This window comes from Sphaerodactylus townsendi, linkage group LG15 (genome assembly GCF_021028975.2).
Source record: "Sphaerodactylus townsendi isolate TG3544 linkage group LG15, MPM_Stown_v2.3, whole genome shotgun sequence".
Lineage (NCBI taxonomy): Eukaryota > Metazoa > Chordata > Lepidosauria > Squamata > Sphaerodactylidae > Sphaerodactylus > Sphaerodactylus townsendi.
This window is the reverse complement of record NC_059439.1, coordinates 25,964,767-25,985,317: the sequence shown is the minus strand read 5'-3', so window position 1 is coordinate 25,985,317 and position 20,551 is coordinate 25,964,767. Positions and strand designations below refer to the sequence as shown.

General features: G+C 46.3%; 2 protein-coding genes across 2 annotated transcripts; both read left to right on the top strand.

Annotated features, from left to right (window-relative positions):
- Nucleotides 1-2,817: 2,817 nt before the first annotated feature.
- Nucleotides 2,818-8,537, top strand: LOC125445053 (sulfotransferase 1 family member D1-like). Its single transcript, XM_048517877.1, has 7 exons — nt 2,818-3,228; nt 5,153-5,281; nt 5,374-5,471; nt 6,082-6,208; nt 6,412-6,506; nt 6,956-7,136; nt 8,321-8,537. The coding sequence occupies exons 1-7, from the start codon at nt 3,048-3,050 to the stop codon at nt 8,431-8,433; spliced, it is 924 nt and encodes a 307-aa protein (XP_048373834.1). The 5' UTR covers nt 2,818-3,047; the 3' UTR covers nt 8,434-8,537.
- A 4,546-nt stretch (nt 8,538-13,083) lies between these two features.
- LOC125445052 (sulfotransferase 1B1-like) lies at nt 13,084-19,820 on the top strand. Its single transcript, XM_048517876.1, has 7 exons — nt 13,084-13,553; nt 15,674-15,802; nt 16,435-16,532; nt 16,619-16,745; nt 18,190-18,284; nt 18,802-18,982; nt 19,615-19,820. The coding sequence occupies exons 1-7, from the start codon at nt 13,373-13,375 to the stop codon at nt 19,725-19,727; spliced, it is 924 nt and encodes a 307-aa protein (XP_048373833.1). The 5' UTR covers nt 13,084-13,372; the 3' UTR covers nt 19,728-19,820.
- The last annotated feature ends 731 nt before the right edge of the window (nt 19,821-20,551 follow it).

Sequence of the window (20,551 nt, the reverse complement as noted above, 5' to 3'; positions counted from 1 at the left end):
ACATTGGAGAATCCAAAACCTATACATTCACTATACCTGTTGAACCCCTGGAAACAGAGGCCCCTTATATTGTATTCAGAAATAAATTTGACAAAGAAAGAATCTTTTAAGATCCTCTGAAGATGCCAGCCACAGATGCAGGCGAAACGTCAGGAGAGAATGCTGCTAGAACACTGCCATACAGCCCAGAAACCACACAGCACCCCAGTGATTCCGGCAGTGAAAGCCTTCGACAATACACTGAAGAATCTTTTAGTGTACTCTCCCAGCCTGCCACATTCCAGGATATAATTTCAGGATGTCGATCTCTTTAATCATATGGCGTCTGTCAGTCATCAATAGTAATTTGATCCAATGAGCTCCTCTCATTTCCTGCACAAACGCAACCATTTTTGACTGTATTTTCTGTATAAAATCCAGCTGCAAAGTGCGTTGAAAGTGGATTGAAAGTGTATTATCCTGCATGTGCGGAAGGGACCAGAGGGGAAGGCTTCTAATGCAAACTGAACCTAAATCTCAAAAATCTTAGGAATTGCAAAAATCTTAGGAATTGCATACGTCTCCTCCTCGCAGCTGGCTTCTCACTGGTCTAGCCCAGGGGTAGGGAACCTGCGGCTCAAGAGCCGCATGCGGCTCTTCTGCCCTTGCACTGTGGCTCCACCAACCGAGCTGCCGGCCCCATCCTTGCCCGCCCTGCAGGCAGCAGGGCGGGCGCACCAACTGCCCACGATCGGCTGGGCCGCGCCGCAGGGTTCCCCTCTCACCTGCCCCGTTGGAGTGGGGTGGGCGCTTTCCCGGAGGCCGGCGAGGCCGAGCCGCCGGCTTCATCCTTGCCCGCCCTGCGCATCCATGCGCTTCTCAGAATGAGCGGAGTAAAAGGTAAAAAAAACCCCTATATATATAGTGTTATCTTTATTTTAAATGTCAAAAATTATTTGTGGCTCCAAGTGTTTTCTTTTCCCGTGGAAAACGGGTCCAAATGGCTCTTTGAGTGTTAAAGGTTCCCTACCCCTGGTCTAGCCTGTGATTGAAGACACTGGATCCAAAGCGTAGGAAAGAAAGGGAAAGGTTGCTTTGATAGACAAAGGCCACTAGGGAGCGTGGTCGAACTACAGCTGGCTGGCTTGTCAAGGAAGCAGAATACACTGCAAAAGTGCATTTTATCCCATGGGGAGGGCGCAGTACAAGCACAGATGGGTGAATTTGTGGAGGAAAGACGGGGCTTCCAGTAAAATTATGCAGGATGTAATTACTCAACAGGCAGATTTGGAAGGTGGGTCTAGGTCAGGGGTAGGGAATCTTTAACACTCAAAGAGCCATTTGGACCCGTTTTCCACGAGAAAAGAAAACACTTGGAGCCGCAAATAATTTTTGACATTTAAAATAAAGATAACACTGTATATATTGGGGTTTTTTACCTTTTACTCCACTCATTCTGAGAAGCGCATGGATGCATCCGCCCTGCTGCCTGCAGGGCGGGCAAGGATGGGGCCAGCGGCTCGGCTTCGCCGGCCGCCGGGAAAGCGCCCGCCCCGCTCGAACAAGGCGGGAAGAGGGGAAACACGCGGCACTGCCCAGCCGGCCACGGGCAATTGGTGCGCCTGCCCTGCTGCCTGCAGGGCAGGCAAGGATGAAGCCGGCGGCTCGGCTCGTGGAGCCACAGTGCAAGGGCAGAAGAGCCGCATGCGGCTCTCGAGCCGCAGGTTCCCTACCCCTGGTCTAGGTCATGCCATCCCAGGAAAGAAAAGAACTCAGACACAGGAAGGCTCTCACGCTCATACAGTTTGTTGGTCTTTAGAGGGCTGCTGGGCTCCTGTTTTGGGCTGCCAACCTCTAGGTGGGGGCTGGAGGTCTCCTGGACCTACAAATCACCTCCAGACTGCAGAGATCAGTTTCATTGGAGGGAGACTCTTCAGCATTATACCCCTCTGAAGTCCCTCCCCTCACCAAAATCTGCCCTCTCAGATTTTACTCTTAAAATGCCAGGAATTTCCTAGCCCAACCTGGAGTTGACAGCTGTCCTGCCTATTTAATTTTACTGCAAAAAAAGATTAACACAGCAAAACACACACACACACAAACACAAACACACACAAACAAGGTTAACACAGCAAAACACACAAACACCCTGAGGGGCAGAGGTAAGCACACCACTAGGGTACTGATGGGATTCTTGGTTTTTTTAATTCTCAGTTTTATCAGGTTTATTCTCTTCCTCCAAAAAGATTATCTGCCCCCCCCCCTTCCTTATTTTATCCTCTTAATTCTGGAGGTTTGAAACCATTATCCCAGATCCTAACTGGGACTCTCAGCATTCTGTGTTCTGGGAACATGGTCCACTTCCAGCTTTATCTATTTTGCTTTATGTTAATTCACAAAGTCATCATTTTCAGGGTACCTGAGAAATCCTGAATATGTAGAAACCACTAGCTGGGCAGCCCTCTTGTTCAACTTTAGTGGGGTTGGATGGTCATTTTACTATTAGGTAGAAGGCTAGTATAAAATATTGCAGATAATCTTGGGGCTGAAATCTGCTGAGCTGTGGCTTAAACTGAAGCCCTTCTACAAGTTTCCAGTTCTGATGCAGGAAGGATAGGTTTTTGTGGTTTGGATTTTTTAAAAAAACTGATGAGTTGTCTTGATTTCCTCTGAGAGAAACAGAAGTCTTTGATGCCAAGAGTATAACGCAACATTCCTGAATTCTCAGTGAGAACCACTATAGGTTAAATAAGGCAAACACAAATCAGTAGGCGTAACCGGGGGAAAGGAGGATGTCCAATCAGTCCCTGTTTTTGCCCTGATTTTGTTCCAGTTAGTTTGCAGAACTAGAAATGGGGCTGAAATGACGAAGTCAGGCTATTTCCTGGTGTATAACATTACAGCCTGGAGAAATCTCATTGGAGACAAATGGAATTTGAACCACTCACAGAAGGAAGCTGGAAAAAAAACTCACCTGAGAAGATAACTCCAGGGCAAAGGATTGAGGAGGACACTATTTTCTTTGGAGTTGATTATATAATATTCGTAGCATAGCCTGGAAGGGCACCATGGCCAGTCACAAGGACTACAAAGAAGCCCTGCATGAACACCCGGAGGTCTTCCGGAGGTATCCGCTGGTTCCAGTCCATGGAGTCCCCCTAATGGAACCCATAGCTCAACAATGGGGTCCCATTGAAAATTTTGAAGCCCGGCCAGATGACCTGCTCATCTCTACCTACCCCAAAGCAGGTGAGACAGGAGTAGGAGTCGCTAGAGAATGAAGGCTACAAGTTGTCAATTCCCCTATAATGTTTCTGGATGTTTCAGGAGCTCTGTCCATAATCATTTGGAAGGATTGAGGGTGTTTATATCCATTGCAACAGGAACCCATGTGTCTCAATAACCAGTAGTTAGCCTTTCTGCACTGCATAGCACCATTATTTGGTATACCTCTTGTCTGAAAAGTGAGCATTGATGTAGGTATAATGTATAATATTGTGAATATTAGATAGTACTGTCCAGTGTGGTGTGGTGGTTAAGAGCAGGTGCACTCTAATCTGGAGAACTGGGTTTGATTCCCTGCTCTGCCACATGAGCTGTGGAGGCTTATCTGGTGAACCAGATTAAGTTGTGTACTCCAACACATGCCAGCTGGGTGACCTTGGGCTAGTCGCAGTTTTTTGGAGCTCTCTCAGCCCAACCTACCTCTAAGGGTGTTTGTTTTGAGGGGGGAAGGGAAAGGAGATTGTAAGCCCCTTTGAGTCTCCTTACAGGAGAGAAAAGGGGGAATATAAATCCAAACTCTTCTTCTTCCTTCATCCCAGCTACGTAAAATGTAATTGTATACCTATCACAGATAATTACACAATATGTTCCAGTTAGCCTTGTTATCCTGGAACTTTTGTTGAGGTATCCTTGGTAAAACATTGTCTTGATGTGTCTGTACTTTTGAGTTTTAGTGTGATTGGGGAGGATGTAATTTAAAATTTGTTGTTAGGGTTGTGAGTCCTGAGTGGTCCTTTCTTGGGGAGCTTTCAAATGGGATCTTGCTCACAACCTTTCTATACTATCCCCTTCAAGCCATAGCAAAAGGGTGTTTGTTTGTTTGCTATAGCTTAAGGGTGAAAACTTCAAGTGCTACATGTACCATGTTCAGAAAGAGAATGAAATATGGAAGCCAAAAGAGGAAGGAATGGGAGGCTCTGTGTGGAAGGGGCCGACAAAAGCTCTGTGTGGAAGAGGCTAACAACAAAAAGTCTGTCTTGCACCCCTTCCGCACATGCAGAATAATGCACTTTCAACCCTCTTTCACAATTGTTTGCTAGTGGATTTTGCTATTCTGTACAGTAAAATCCAGCTGCAAAGTGCATTGAAAGTGGATTGAAAGTGCCCTATTCTGCATGTGTGGAAGGGACCTTAGTGGTGTTGTTTTTTAAGGAAACTGTTATAAACAGCTTTCTACCATAGCGTACTCCGGAGAAGAAATGTATTTGTGAGGGTATGTGTATATAGTTATTCCTTCTACATCGCAGGGGTTAGGGGTACAGTGCTCTCTGCAATCTGGAAATCTGTGGAAAAAAAATGGCATTCCTTTTGTACCTGAGAATAAGTCTGGTTTTTTTTAAATTTTAACTTTAAAAAAGAAATTGTGTACATTTATGGTATTAAAAGATAAAATATGTTGATGTTACACAATACTATACATACGTTGTACGCATTTCTGAGTGTCTAAACTTTTTCTGTGTCACCTGCTGACCTTTGTGTGTTATCTGCAATTTCCACGAAACTCTCCAAAATTCCCGTTTAATTTCTTATACTGATCTGTGATTTATCAAAACCGCAATGGGGGAAGTCGCAATGTGGAAGGGATAACTGTAAATCAAACTCTAAACTGCAGTTGCAGGAGGAGAAAATACTCACGATACGTGTGGGTCAGAGCAGGACAACACTGAGACAGTCATCCTTGGGATTCGAGAGTAGAATGTTCCTTTTTTAAAATCTGTGAACCCACCAGGAAATACATCATACTGTACACAAACTAATTATTTGAAATGTCAGCTGATTCTACACGCTGGTGCGGGATGTGCTTGGATTGTTCTTAATTATGCAGGCTGAAAAGTGAACAGCCCTTAATATGGGTTGGTCTCTCACTTTCTCCCTCTCTTTGCATCAGGTACCACGTGGATGCAGGAAATCGTTGATTTGATTTATGCTGGTGGCGACATAGAGAAAGCACGGCGAGCTCCCACGTATGTCCGGATTCCATTTCTAGAAATCTGCTCCCCACCTCCTTTGCCGTCAGGTAAGATGAGGTGAACCAGTCATCTGGTGCCCCACATTTAAGTTTACTGCTTCAAAACTAACTTTCCCATCCTACATCTGGTGTCCTTATAGGGGTTGATACACTGGTGAACGCACCGTCTCCTCGTGTTATCAAAACACACCTACCTTTCCAGCTTGTCCCTAAAAGTTTTTTGAAAAATAAATGCAAAGTAAGTAAACATGTGGGATTTGTATCCATCTCCTGTAAACTCCACTTAGGGGCTTTCCGCACTACAGAAGGGAACTAAGGTCGACTCGGTTCCCTTCAGTGGGAGGCGATTCCAGGCTGTCTGCACAGCAACTTACTTGGCCCCCTGGAACTGAGCTAAGTGGGCGGGATCATCTTGGTGCCTGTTTCGCTCCTCGATCGTGATTGGAGCTTGTGTTACCATGGGAAATGGGAGCGTTCTTTTTTTAAAACAGTTTTTACAGTTTATAGTTTACAGTTACATGACCGCCACAGCTCTCCCGTTCCGTGCATGCCACAAAAGTGGCGCCTGACTGGTTGAACAGATAAGGTGTCGTTTTGATGCGTCTGCACTTCAAAGCTTTGAAGCGGTATTGACCTTGTTCCAGCAGAAAGGTGCCGTTCATAACTGCGACAGGTATGTCGCAGTTCTGAGGGGGGGGGGGGAACTGAGACAAAACAACGTTGAGCTCAGTTGCAGTGCGGATACACTGAGGTGAACCTAGATAGAAATCAGTACAACTCTGTCAGTGTGGAAAGCCCCTTAGTCCTGATCGGTGGTTCCATCCAAGACTGTCTTTTGGCCTTTACAGATTATCTATGTTGCTCGCAATGCTAAGGACAACTTAGTCTCCTATTTCTTCTTTGACCGGATGAATTTGACACAGCCGGAGCCAGGGCCATGGGATGGCTATGTTAAGAAATTCATGGAGGGCGAAGGTCAGTTTCGGGGTGGGTTGGTGGGTGCTGATGCACTGGAGCATTATGGGTAAAGCAACAATGTCTCAAGCCACTAAGGGTCTAGCAGGTTGGAGGGCAAATGTGTGGGAACAGATTCCTGAGTTTTCCTGTTCAGGATCTGGGGCAAAGGATTCTGGGGGCAGGATTTCTAAGAGCTCACTCAGTCTTTGTTCATCACACAGTTGCATGGGGCTCTTGGTATGACCATGTCCGGCTTTACTGGGATGAGATGGCAAACCACCGTATCCTTTATGTCTTCTATGAGGACATGAAAGAGGTTAGTCCACATTGGGTTGGCATGTTATATATAGTGCAAACTAGTTTATAACACAGGGGTGGAGCGAGGAGGAACTGCACCCGGGCCACATGTGTGCCCTGCGCCTCCGCCCGTACTGGAAGACCCCAGAACGCCACGCTATGCCCCCACACCACCCAGGGCAAGATGCCCCACCCCGCCCCTGGCCACTACGCCACTGTTATAACACATTAATGTCTTTTGGTGTTACAGTGTATAATCAGCCTCAATTACATAGAATAGATGTAAGTGCAAGCATGGAAACGTACAAGAGATCTAAAGACCTTTCTCCTGAGGTGTGCACATTCACAGTTTCCTGCATTCTCCCAGGAACTTCTCCAGCACAATCAGTCTAGCACAGAAGAAATCCTGGTCAGGATGCTACATTTGTTTGTCTCTCCTGCTCATACCAAACTGTATGTTTTCATTAGGACCTGACCCGTGAGATCCGCCGTTTAATGGATTTCTTAGAGGTTGACTTGCCTGAGGACGTTGTTCAGAAGATCACTCATCACACCTCCTTTCAGGTCATGAAGGACAATCCCATGAGCAATTACAGTACTTTCCCCGACGCCCTCTTTGACAAGAAGATTAGCCCTTTTATGAGGAAAGGTGAGCAAATACTTATTTGGGAAACCTCTATGCAACCTCCTCTGGGAAACCTGCCCAAGGCAACTTCTAAATGAATGACGTAAGCTTTACAAGATCCGAAGTATCGTTCCCCGCTATTGGAGTCCCCTCTTCCTCTGGCTACAGTAAGGGGTTTTTACAAATCAGAGATGAGTTGCTTCTGGAGAAAAACTATTGCTTTGGTGTGGTGTCCAAACCATAGAAGAGTTCTTTAGATCATCCACACATACATTCATTCATTCATTCATTCATTCATTCATTCATTCATTCATTCATTCATTCATTCATTCATTCATTCATTACGTTTATATACTGCCCTCCCCCGAAGGGCTCAGGGCGGTGAACATGAATATACAAATAGAGCACAAAATAAAATCAATAAATCTCAGATCATTAAATAAATCATAGTAAATGGCTCTATAGTCTTTGAATCATTAAAACCCCATTAAAAGCAGCGTATTAATATCAAATACAATAAATAATACAATAAGAGGCGACCTACTAACCAATCCCCTAAAGGAGGGGAGAGACAGCAGGATCCACAGATGTTAACGGCCACCCCCTAATTATCATCTTTCTATGCTTTGCTGAGATCTTTCCCAAAGTTTGGTACTAGGGTTGCCAATGGCCAACCTCCTGCCCTGCCTGCTTTTAGGTAGCTGAGCAGTAGGAAGAAACCTGGTGGTGAAGTACTGGATGATGCCATAGATGCAGTGACATCACTTCTGGCTGCCACGTCACAACACTCTAGGAATCTCCCCAATCTCTGTAGTCTTTAACACAAACATTGGGGGATTGCTACAGGAAGTGGAGACAGCTGCAGATTGCTACAGGAAGTGGAGACAGCTGATGTGGCTTACCTTCAGTTTCATGTAGATGTAGAAGATCTTTGTGTTTTGGTGGCAGCTGCTGCCAAAGCAACATTTTTAAAATTCTACATAGCCAATCAAAATTCCAGTTACCACATGGCCCTGCGCATTTAAAAAAAAAACACATCATGGGTGTCCATGAAGACTGGATGGCCATCCTACATCCAGCAGAAGGAACCCAAAAGAGTACTAATATAATGAAATTGGAACAACAACTCGTTTTGCAGTAATTCATAATTCTCTCTTCTTCCCTCTTCCTTTTCTGCATTCCCCCCACCCACTCGCCCACCCACCCAGGTGAAGTTGGTGACTGGAAGAATTATTTCACAGTGGCTCAAAGGGAGATATTTGACGCTGATTACGAGCTCAAGATGAAAGGAACGACCCTGCGTTTCCGAGATGTATTGTAGACTCAAAGAATCATCTTCCATGGGATTTTCTTTTCCTGGAGCGAATGCTTTGCATTTTTTGTAATCATGAAAGTGGGTGCTATTAAATGCTCCGTGTGAAATGACTCAGATGTATTGGAAGGAACAATAACAATAGGTTTTGGGAAGAGTAAAAGAAATCTGGCAAGTAGGATATCAGGGTTCACTGGGTGAAGCTGGGGCCAAGCATAGCAGGCCATGGGTGTGTTTGTAAAGTGCTGTCAAGTTGCTTCCAACTCATGGCAACCCTATGGCCCGCACATGCAAAATAATGCACTTTCAGTCCACTTTCACAATTGTCTGCAAGCGGGTTTCACTATCCCACACAGTAAAGACCTCTTCCGCACATGCAAAATAATGCACTTTCAGTCCACTTTCACAATTGTTTGCAAGCGGATTTCACTATTCCGCACAGTAAAATCTAGCTGCAAAGTACATTGAAAGTGGATTGAAAGTGCATTCTGCATGCGTGGAAGAGGCCTTAGAATCAGTGTCCTCCAAAAGGTCCTGTTGTCACCAGCCTTGCTCAGGTCTTACAAACTGAGAGATTTGACTCCACTGCTCTTAACCATTGCACCACTCTGGCTCCCACACTCAGAGGCGTACCACCAACGGGGACATGGGGCAACCTATGTCCCCGGGTGCGCATAGACCTGGGCGCCGGCACCAGCTCTGTGTGGTAGACCTGGATGCTGGCGGTGGCTCTGTGTGGTAGACCTGGATGCTGGTGCGAGCTCCAGGCAGTGGACCTGGATGCTGGCTTGGGCTCCAGGCGGTAGTTAACAACTTAAGATTCTGGGCAAAGTCTTGTCATCACTTGATGGTTATTTATTATGCAAGTACAGTGAGAATTTCTATATTAATATTTACAATGATGGGTCATTGACCACTAACATCATCATTTATTACCAGAGCAATCAGCTGTTCAGCAGTTCGGTTTGCTGCTTGATGCTAGGAGCACCAGTGGCGTAGTAGGTTAAGAGCTCGTGTATCTAATCTGGAGGAACTGGGTTTGATTCTCTGCTCTTCCACCTGAGCTGTGGAGGCTTATCCGGGGGATTCAGATTAGCCTGTACACTCCCACACACGCCAGCTGGGTGACCTTGGGCTAGTCACAGCTTCTCAGAGCTCTCTCAGCCGTACCTACCTCACAGGGTGTTTGTTGTGAGGGGGGGAAGGGCAAGGAGATTGTAAGCCCCTTTGAGTCTCCTACAGGAGAGAAAGGGGGGATATTAATCCAAAACTCTTCTTCTTCTTCTTCTTCTTCTTCTTCTTCTTCTTCTTCTTCTTCTTCTTCTTCTTCTTCTTCTTCTTCTTCTTCTTCTTCTTCTTCTTCTTCTTCTTCTAAACATGTTTAAAAATGTCTGTGCTTAGAAGAGTTTGGATTTATCCCACCTTTCTCTCTTGTAAGGAGACGCAAGGTGGCTTACAAGTTCCTTTCCCTTCCTCTCCCCACAACAGACACCTTGTGAGGTAGGTGGGTCTGAGAGAGTTCTGAAGAATTGAGACTACCCCAAGGTCACCCAGCAGGAATACAGGAGGGCAGAAACACATCTGGTTCACCAGATAAGCCTCTGCCACTCAGGGGAATCAAACCCGGTTCTCTAGATTAGAATCAACCTGCTCTTAACCACTACACCACAAGGCCCTAACACAGATGGGCCAGGCTAGTCTGATCTTGTCAAATCATGGCAAAGTCACCCATTTGGTACTTGGATGGGAGATCACCAAGGAAGCCCAGGATTTCTCTGCAGAGGAAGAATTGGCAAACCACCTGTGTTCGTCTCTTGCCTTGAAAACTTGAAGGGGTCACAACAAGTTGGCTACAACGTGACGGCATCGTGCGTTCACACCCACTTAGCAAAGAGAAACCTGGAACTGTTTCATGCCTTGCTGTCTGCGTTCTATCAGTTGCCACACATTTAAAAACCGAATAATGATTATTGTTCAAATGCCTATAAAGGCACTTTGGTGTCTGATTATTACTGCTGTGATTGCAATCATAAATGTTTTGCAGTTCAGACTTTGCCTGCGAGCTTGAATAAATCTGGATTGTAAATGCAATTTAACTGGGAACTCGGAGTAATTATGAATTTATTTGGAACCCAGTGATCTGTCTTTTGGGCAGTCCATGGTGTCCATAACGTTCTTTTCCTACACCACATTTCAAAGGGATCTAATTTGTCCTGTCAGCTTCTTCCATTGTCCAACTTCCATACTCAAACACAGTAATAGGATATGCAATGGTTCCTTCGTGTCCGCCCTTCCTAGTCTCAATCTTCTTTTGACACTAATTATGATATTCTGGTGCTGAGCTGAAGTCATATAGCAGAATGCTGGAGGGCTTTGGGGTATTTGGGATCATTCATCTTTGTTTCTGGTTTGACAGGGGGAGGCATAAAAAACATGTGAAACTCTGGATATCCTCTATGGCAACTGAAGGTTCCTGGTCTCATAGTGGAAGCCAAAAGTCTTAGGCCATTTCTGCATGGCACAATTATACTGGGTGACAGTCGGTATCTTACAATCCGGCTCTATTTTATCCCGGTTTCTCCCTTTACATGGCTGTGGTAGACCTGGATGCTGGCGGTGGCTCTGTGTGGTAGACCTGGACGCTGGTGCGAGCTCCAGGCGGTAGTTAACAACTTAAGATTCTGGGCAAAGTCTTGTCATCACTTGATGGTTATTTATTATGCAAGTATAGTAAGAATTTCTATATTAATATTTACAATGATGGGTCATTGACCACTAACATCATCATTTATTACCAGAGCAATCAACTGTTCAGCAGTTCGGTTTGCTGCTTGATGCTAGGAGCAGCAGTAGCGTAGTAGGTTAAAAGCTCGTGTATCTAATCTGGAGGAACTGGGTTTGATTCTCTACTCTGCCACCTGAGCTGTGGAGGCTTATCTGGGGAATTCAGATTAGCCTGTACACTCCCACACACGCCAGCTGGGTGACCTTGGCTAGTCACAGCTTCTCGGAGCTCTCTCAGCCGCACCTACCTCACAGGGTGTTTGTTGTGAGGGGGGAAGGGCAAGGAGATTGTAAGCTCCTTTGAGTCTCCTACAGGAGAGAAAGGGGGGATATAAATCCAAACTCCTCCTCCTCCTCCTCCTCCTCCTCCTCCTCCTCCTCTTCTTCTTCTTCTTCTTCTTCTTCTTCTCCTTAACATGTTTAAAAATGTCTGTGCTTAGAAGAGTTTGGATTTATCCCACCTTTCTCTCTTGTAAGGAGGCGCGAGGTGGCTTACAAGTTCCTTTCCCTTCCTCTCCCCACAACAGACACCGTGTGAGGTAGGTGCGTCTGAGAGAGTTCTGAAGAACTGAGACTAGCCCAAGGTCACCCAGCAGGAATATAGGAGGGCAGAAACACATCTGGTTCACCAGATGAACCTCCGCCACTCAGGTGGAGGAGTGGGGAATCAAACCCAGTTCTCTAGATTAGAATCCACTTGCTCTTAACCACTACACCACAAGGCCCTAACACAGATGGGCCAGGCTAGCCTGATCTTGTCAAATCATGGCAAAGTCACCCCTTTGGTACTTGGATGGGAGATCACCAAGGAAGCCCAGGATTTCTCTGCAGAGGAAAAATTGGCAAACCACCTGTGTTTGTCTCTTGCCTTGAAAACCCGAAGGGGTCACAACAAGTTGGCTGCAACGTGACGGCATCGTGCATTCAAAGACGCTCAGCAAAGAGAAACCTGGAACCGTTTCATGCCTTGCTGTCTGCGTTCTATCAGTTGCCACACATTTAAAAACCGAATAATGATTATTGTTCAAATGCCTATAAAGGCACTTTGGTATCTGATTATTACTGCTGTGATTGCAATCATAAATGTTTTGCAGCTCAGACTTTGCCTGCGAGCTTGAATAAATCTGGATTGTAAATGCAATTTAACTGGGAACTCGGAGTAATTATGAATTTATTTGGAACCCAGTGATCTGTCTTTTGGGCAGTCCATGGTGTCCTTAACGTTCTTTTCCTACACCACATTTCAAAGGGATCTAATTTGTCCTGTCAGCTTTCTCCATTGTCCAACTTTTCATACTCATAGACAGTATGATAATAGGATATGCAATGGCTCCTTCGTGTCCGCCCTTCCTAGTCTCAATCTTCTTTTGACACTAATTATGATATTCTGGTGCTGAGCTGAAGTCATATAGCAGAATGCTGGAGGGCTTTGGGGTATTTGGGATCATTCATCTTTGTTTCTGGTTTGACAGGGGGAGGCATAAAAAACATGTGAAACTCTGGATATCCTCTATGGCAACTGAAGGTTCCTGGTCTCATAGTGGAAGCCAAAAGTCTTAGGCCATTTCTGCATGGGACAATTATACTGGGTGACAGTCGGTATCTTACAATCCGGCTCTATTTTATCCCGGTTTCTCCCTTTACATGGCTGCCCGTTTCTGTGAAGGAATCGGGAGGAAATACTTTAGGACCGGGAACCATACAAACTTCTTGACCAAACTGGGATATTTTCTCTGCTCAACCTGGGATATTTGTACCGTGCAGAAACGACCTTACTGTCTCTGTGAGGATTCTGGAAACAATCCAAAGTCAAGTGAGTAGCAGGATGTAGAAAGCTCCAGCTTGGCTTTTATCCAGTCCAGCTTTTCTCATGGATTCAAAAGGCTTGCGAAATACGGGCAGGGATAAAAGGAGACGGCCCAGGCCATTTCCTGGTGTTTAACTTTCGTACATTTTTACAAAATCACACTTGAGAGACTGCTATTCCCTCTAAGCTGACACGAAGGAGACAGAAGGATTTGAGCTGCACACATCAAGAAACAAAATAAACGCTTCATCTCAGAGACGCAGTCTGAAAAAGACTCCAGGACGAAGGAATTAAAAGGGTGCTATTTTCTTTGAGGCAGAACACATAATATTCATACCCTCAGCCTGAAGGAGCACCATGGCAAACCACAAGGACAACAGCAATGCCCAACAAGAAGATCAGCAGGCTTTCCTTAGGTATCCACTGGTGCCAGTCCAGGGAATTCCGCTCATGGAACCCATGGTGCGACTGTGGTCTTCTATAGCCAATTTTGAAGCCCGGCCGGATGACTTAGTCATCGCCACCTACCCCAAAGCAGGTAAGATACTAGCAAAGGTTGTTTTGGAGACTAAAGACCATAAGATTGTCCAACTATAAAGTCATCCACTTATCTGTAACATTTCTGAACATTTTGGGATGTCTGTCCTTATTCAATAGAAGGCTTACAGGGGAGGGACTGTATCTTTCGTGAAATCCTAATAGTGTGTTCAGGTAGTTTGTAGGTAGTGTTAGGTGTGGTTGGAGATGATGAGATGTTGTTTTAGACCAGTTACTGTCCTTATACTGACAAGGCAGTGAAAGATGTTTAGTCTTAAGTCACGTTTGTAGTTTGGCTATAGAATGAAAAGTTGTCATCTTTGTTTACTCACGTTGTTTAATTTTGATGTTACACTTATTGACATTTCTTGTGGTCTATGATGTTATATGATGTTAGATTATTATGTTTAAGGTGCTGTGATCTGTTATTATGCTGTTATGTCATGATTACTGATATTCTTGATTTTGATATTTGGGGTTTATGTTTATTGATGCTGCTGTTTTGATATTTGTTGGTTTGATATTTGCTATTTTGATATTTGATTAGTGTTTTTTCTGTTATTTGTTTGTTGTTCACCACCCTGAGCCCTGAGGGGAGGGTGGGATATAAATCGAATGAATGAATGAATGAATGAATGAATGAATGAATGAAGTAACCTACAGGTGGCCCTCCTGCTTTTGAGTTTCATACAGAGAGATTTGGGGAAAAGGGGGGCTTCTGAAGGCACCAAACCACAGGAATGCTGAGCATAAAAACGCTTTTGAATTTGGGCTGCCAATTGCCTATCCCGCCCCCCCTCCACCTCGCACCTACTCTTGGGCAACTGAGCAGCAGGAGAGTATGGAAGGGTGGGCCGGAATAAATGCTTTGGATGCAGTGGCATAATTTCTGGTTGCCACATTGTCAGGCCTGCACCGTTCTGGCAGGGCAGCCAGCACGTCCGCTCCAAGGCCATAGATGGCTGTTTCCATTACCATTGCCCTGGGCTAAGGAGACCTCCTCTGCTTGTGCGAAACTAGTCAATAGAGCTTCCCGGTCATTCTTATCTGCCTTAACTGTCTTAAACAATGCCACTATTCCCACCATCCTTTCAAATGCTGATATTATGGGAATTCGAGGGTGGGGGGATTATGGGCTGAACCTTTCTGTAACTTACAGGTATATACAAGGGTCAGAGAGCCAACCTTTCATTTCGGCTATCTGAGCCTTGGGATGACGTGGTTCCAACCTCTTGAAATCTTCTTGAGTCTCATTTGATGACCGGAATAACAGACCCTTACACACATCTGCAGTGCCTTAGGAATTTGCCCCATCTCAGTGATCTGTACAATAGAGTTTGGGGAACCTCCTAGAACATTCTTGATAAGATGATGTCACTTCCAGGTGATGTCACCGTGTCAACAGCACTCTCTCTCCTCCCATGGTCAGCCCCCCTGAAAGCTCTCAGGGTTGCTGGCTGAGTTTTGGCAAAATTATGGGACTATATTTTAAAATGTGTTGGCAGAAAAATCCTGAGTCCTGAGACCTTCCCCCTTTGTGAGAGGGTGCCTCTCCTGATAGCAAAATCTGTCAAGTGTGTGTTTACAAAAGTCAAACCATAACCAGCAATTACAGCAGGACAAAATGTTTATGATGGTACCATAAATGTTTATGATTGTTCAGTTGCGCTAAGACAGCGATCCACGGTGTGCAAAAACCATTGCCCCTATTTTTATCACTGCAGACTATTACGAAAGGGGACAACTCATACAGTAGTTGTCCTAAATCTTATAAATATCATATTAATTTTACTTCATTGAAATGGGGAATGGGTGCTGTGTGGTTTCCGGGCTGTATGGCCGTGTTCTAGCAGCATTCTCTCCTGACGTTTCGCCTGCATCTGTGGCTGGCATCTTCAGAGGAGATGCCAGCCACAGATGCAGGCGAAAAGTCAGGAGAGAATGCTGCTAGAACACGGCCATACAGCCCGGAAACCACACAGCACCCAAGTGATTCCGGCCGTGAAAGCCTTCGACAAGACATTGAAATGGGGAATGTTCGAGCACTCCACAACAAACTAGATGAAAAATCAGCAGCCTTCAGCATCCATTACCCTCACCTTTATTTTTCTGAACCTTCAGGTACCACTTGGACACAGGAAATTGTGGATTTGACTCTTGCCCGTGGTAATATGGAAAAAGCTTCCCATATCCCAGTACACCTCCGCATCCCGTTTCTAGAAATTTGTTCCGTACCCCCCTTTCCTTCAGGTGAGTCGACAGAGTCGCTTATTAGATCTGTTCTGGTTGGAGGTGAGGGAAAATGTAGCTCAGTGCAAAATCTGACTTTTCCGCAACCCACCCCCCCCGCCGCCCTTCTCCATGTAGCAGCCCTCCTCCATCACGGCCAAACAACTTTTTTTGCACCAAGTCTTGAAGCCAATGCATGGACCTGGGGGGAAGGAGGAGGGATATGGGGGGATTTTCTCCCCCACCCACGTGACTAAATGAAGAAGAGTAGAAGAGTTTGGATTTATATCCCCCCTTTTTCTCCTGCAGGAGACTCAAAGGGGCTGATAATCTCCTTGCCCTTCCCCCCTCACAACAAACACCCTGTGAGGTAGGTGGGGCTGAGAGAGCTCCGAGAAGCTGTGACTAGCCCAAGGTCACCCAGCTGGCACGCGTGGGAGTGTACAGGCTAATCTGCATTCCCCAGATAAGCCTCCACAACTCAAGTGGCAGAGCTGGGAATCAAACCCGGTTCCTCCAGATTAGATACATGAGCTCTTAACCTCCTACGCCGCTGCTGCTCCTAAATGGCCGTAGCCCAGGAACATTTGACGTTTGTTTTTTTGTCCTACTTCGAGATTAGCTCACCCATGCTTTCTCTGGTTCTCCCTCAGGGCTCGATCTACTAGTGGATGCCCCATCTCCTCGTGTGATAAAAACCCACTTACCATTCCAGCTTCTCCCGAAAAGCTTTTTAGAAAAGAATTGCAAGGTAAAGCACGGTTGTGTCGTCTTCTTGCCCCTCCTCCTCTTTCCTAATCCGCAGTTCTCTATAAGGTTGTGTTTTGGCCTTTACAGATTATCTATGTTGCTCGCAATGCCAAGGACAACTTGGTCTCCTATTACTTCTTTGACCTGATGAATTTGGTGCAGCCAGACCCAGGGCCCTGGGATGGTTATGTTAAGAAATTCATGGAGGGCACAGGTCAGTTTCAGGGGCATCTGCTGTGCTCAGCATAAGTGGTGTAACGCCCAGGGGACAGGGTGGGGCACGTCGGTGTGGGGGCGGGGCAGGGGCGTTCCGGGGCATTCTGGGACGGCGGTGTGGCAGAGGCACACACGTTTCCCCTTGCGCAGTTTTCCCTTGCTGTGTCCCTGCCCAGCATTCACTTAGGCACTGGGGGGTTGTGTGGCAAACTGAGAGGTCTTCAGGGTTGCAAGCAGGCCAATAGATCAGTGATGGCGAACCTTTTTGAGACCGAGTGCCCAAACTGCAACCCAAACCCCACTTATTTATTGCAAAGTGCCAGCCTGGCAATTTAACCTGAATGCTGAGGTTTTAGTTTAGAAAAAAATGGTTGGCTCCCTCTTCCGCCCCACCCACTTGAGCAGGGGCCAGCCTGCTCTAGCCTCCAGCAAGTCCCACACACAGGCACCAGGCCCGCCAGCCGAGTCCTCCCTGCTCACCACGGTGCGCACACATCGTGCTCAGTGGCCAAGGCCAGCCTAGATGTGTGTGTGTGTGTGGGGGGGTGATTTTCCACCCCCCCACATGACAAACTCTGTGTGTGTGTGCCCACAGAGAGGGCTCCGAGTGCCACCTCTGGCACCCGTGCCATAGGTTCGCCATCACTGCAATAGATGATACAGTAGTGGCCTTAGGGTACTGCTCATTTGGGGACTGTTTGGGGGCAGGGTGGGTTACCGCCTTTTGATTTTTGGTCTGACTTGGTACATTTGGAAAAGAAAGGTGGGTGGGTGGGTGGGTGGGCGGGCAGGTCTAGTAGGATTTAGTGGGAACTCATTTTATCATTTCCTATTTATTTGTAGATTTGTTTGGGTAAATTTATCCACTGTTGAAGATTGAAGTGGAAAATGGAAAGCTGCTTAATGTTTTGCAAATGTTGACTATCTGATTTAAATTATTTACATTGTTTACTGGACTATATATAGACTGTATTATTCATAGACTGTATTGATTATTGTATTGTGCATTGATTGTATATGTTATATGTTGACTAAGAGTAGGCCTCCCTGAGTCTGACCTTTGGCTGAGGTAGAGCAGAATATAAATGTATTTGTATGTATTATTTTAGGCTTTATGCCATTTGTAAGCCAATCTGAGTTTTTTGGGGGTAGGGCAGGGTATAAATATAATACAAACAAACAATAGGGTAGAGCATAGGTGTCAAACTCACGGCCCTCCAGATGTTATGGACTACAGTTCCCATCATCCCCTGCCAGCATCATGCTGGCAGGGGATGATGGGAACTGTAGTCCATAACATCTGGAGGGCCGCGAGTTTGACACCTGTGGGGTAGAGGGAAAGTGCGTGGGGACTGACTACTGGGTTTTCTGGAACTGGCCCCAGGGACAGAGACTCCGGAGACAAGATTCCTGCAACCTCACTCACCTTATTTATCACACAGTTGCATGGGGCTCTTGGTATGACCACGTCCGGCGTTACTGGGATGAGAGACAAAACCACCGTATCCTGTATCTCTTCTATGAGGACATGAAAGAGGTTAGTTTGACAACTGTAGTGCATCTTAGGGGCTATTTATGCATGCACAACTTACCCCGTGGCTGTTCGCTACCCTTTGGGGTTTTCTCGCAGTTTTTTTCTTTGCACAGGGAGTTGCTGCTAATCTGTGTAGACAATACTGACCTTGATAAACCGAGGTATAACAGTATAAGGCAGCTCATGAGCAGAACTGCAGAAACATGAAAGGAATCGAAATACTATATAGACCAGTGGTGGCGAACCTTTGGCACTCCAGATGTTATGGACTACAATTCCCATCAGCCCCTGCCAGCATGGCCAGCAGGGGCTGATGGGAATTGTAGTCCATAACATCTGGAGTGCCAAAGGTTCTCCACCATGGATATAGACCAATCCACTGAAGTAGAAGCAACTGTCTGTTGTTTCTGGCATTCTCCCCCCCAAATTCTCTGGCACCAAGTGACTTACACAAGAGACGTTCCAGGAAGACTGCAACATTCAACGCACCGTCCTACTCATGCCAATCTGTCTCCATCAGGACCTGGCTCGCGAGATCCGGCGAGTGAAGGATTTCTTGGAGGTTGACCTGTCTGAGGACATTGTTCAGAAGATTGCCCATCACACCACCTTCCAAGCCATGAAGGCCAACCCAATGACCAACTGTGAAAATGTCCCCAGCACAATTTTTGACAAGACAAAAAGCTCCTTTATGAGGAAAGGTGAGTCCATGATGGGGGACCTTTTGAGAATCTAGAAGAGATGGTTCTCACCTGCTGGATTCCTGCAGACCTCTCCTCCTCCTCCTCAGGGGCGTGTCTGTGGGAAATCGTGATGATGATTTCACATCATAATTCCCCATAAATATGACCCTGCATCTATGTGAATTTCAAAGGTGTGCTCTTGTGTACATCACCATTAGAACCAGTGGTGGGATCCAAAAAATTTTAGTAACAGGTTCCCATGGTGGTGGGATTCAAACAGTGGCGTAGCGCCAATGGGGTTGGGCGGGGCACGACGGGGGCGTGGTTAGGCATTCCGGGGGTGGGGCATTCCTGGGCGGGGCTGTGGCAAAGACGCAGCCGCTGCGCCGGTCCTTGGGTGGGAAACAAATGCACGCAGGCGCAGGCTGCCACGCACGCCAGCGCACCTCCTGCTAGACTGCTCCAAGTTCTGCGCGCTACTGCTGAGAGGAGGGGCGTAACTAAGGCAAAAATCACGTGGCAAAATCACCAATTAGTAACCCCCTCTCGGCACACACACATAATTAGTAACCTACTCTCGGGACCCTGGGAGAACCTGCTGGATCCCACCTCTGATTAGAACCCTAATGACAATTTTCCCACATCCCCAGGTGAAGTTGGCGACTGGAAGAATTATTTTACGGTGGCGCAAAGGGAGGCGTTTGATGCTGACTACCAGAGAAAGATGGAAGGAACAACCCTGAGCTTCCGAGATATATTGTAAACTCAGAAATATACCTCATCGAGGACTTCTCCTGCCAAGCAGCATTCCCCTTTCTCACTTTCCTCTTTTGTTTCAATAAACATGAACTTTCAAAAAATGAATGCGAAATGTCTTGGATGCTTTGGTGGAACAATAAAGGTGGGTTCAGAGAGGAATGGGCGAAAGCTGAGAACCAGGACTGCTGGATTCTGTGGGTGAGTCCAGAGGCACACAATAGCAGGGCTGAGAGCTTAGAATCTGTAAATAATGACTGTGGTGTGCATCAAGTCCTGTGGCCACTTTGTAGGTCTTAGGAATAGACCTTTTCTTGCAGGGTCTTTTTATTTTATTTACTCTTTTTTTTGCTTTGGAGAGTTTGGTGTCAACGAGTCCGGCTCCAGAGTATGACTGCAAGACCAGCAAAGGACTCACTGGCTCCAGAGAACTGCGATTCTAAGTTTTGCCAAGGCAAGAACGGATTTTGCCCCCCCCCCCCCCCCAAGCATCGGGCTGGTGAGAGGGTCTATGTGGCTGCCCAGCCCTTTACCAAACCCCCACATGGAGGAGAATCGGAGCCTCCCCTCCCCACTCTCGCAGCCTCCACTCACCAGCACTGCTCTTGCACAGGAGACAATGAAAGACACCTAGGCCCCTTCCGCACACGCAAAATAATGCGTTTTCAAACCACTTTCACAACTGTTTGCAAGTGGATTTTGCCATTCCGCACAGCTTCAAAGAGCACTGAAAGCAGTTTCAAAGTGCATTATTCTGCATGTGCGGAATGAGCCAGAGAAAGAGGGAGGGAGAAAGACAGAGAAAGAGGGAGAGAAAGCGAGACCGAAAAA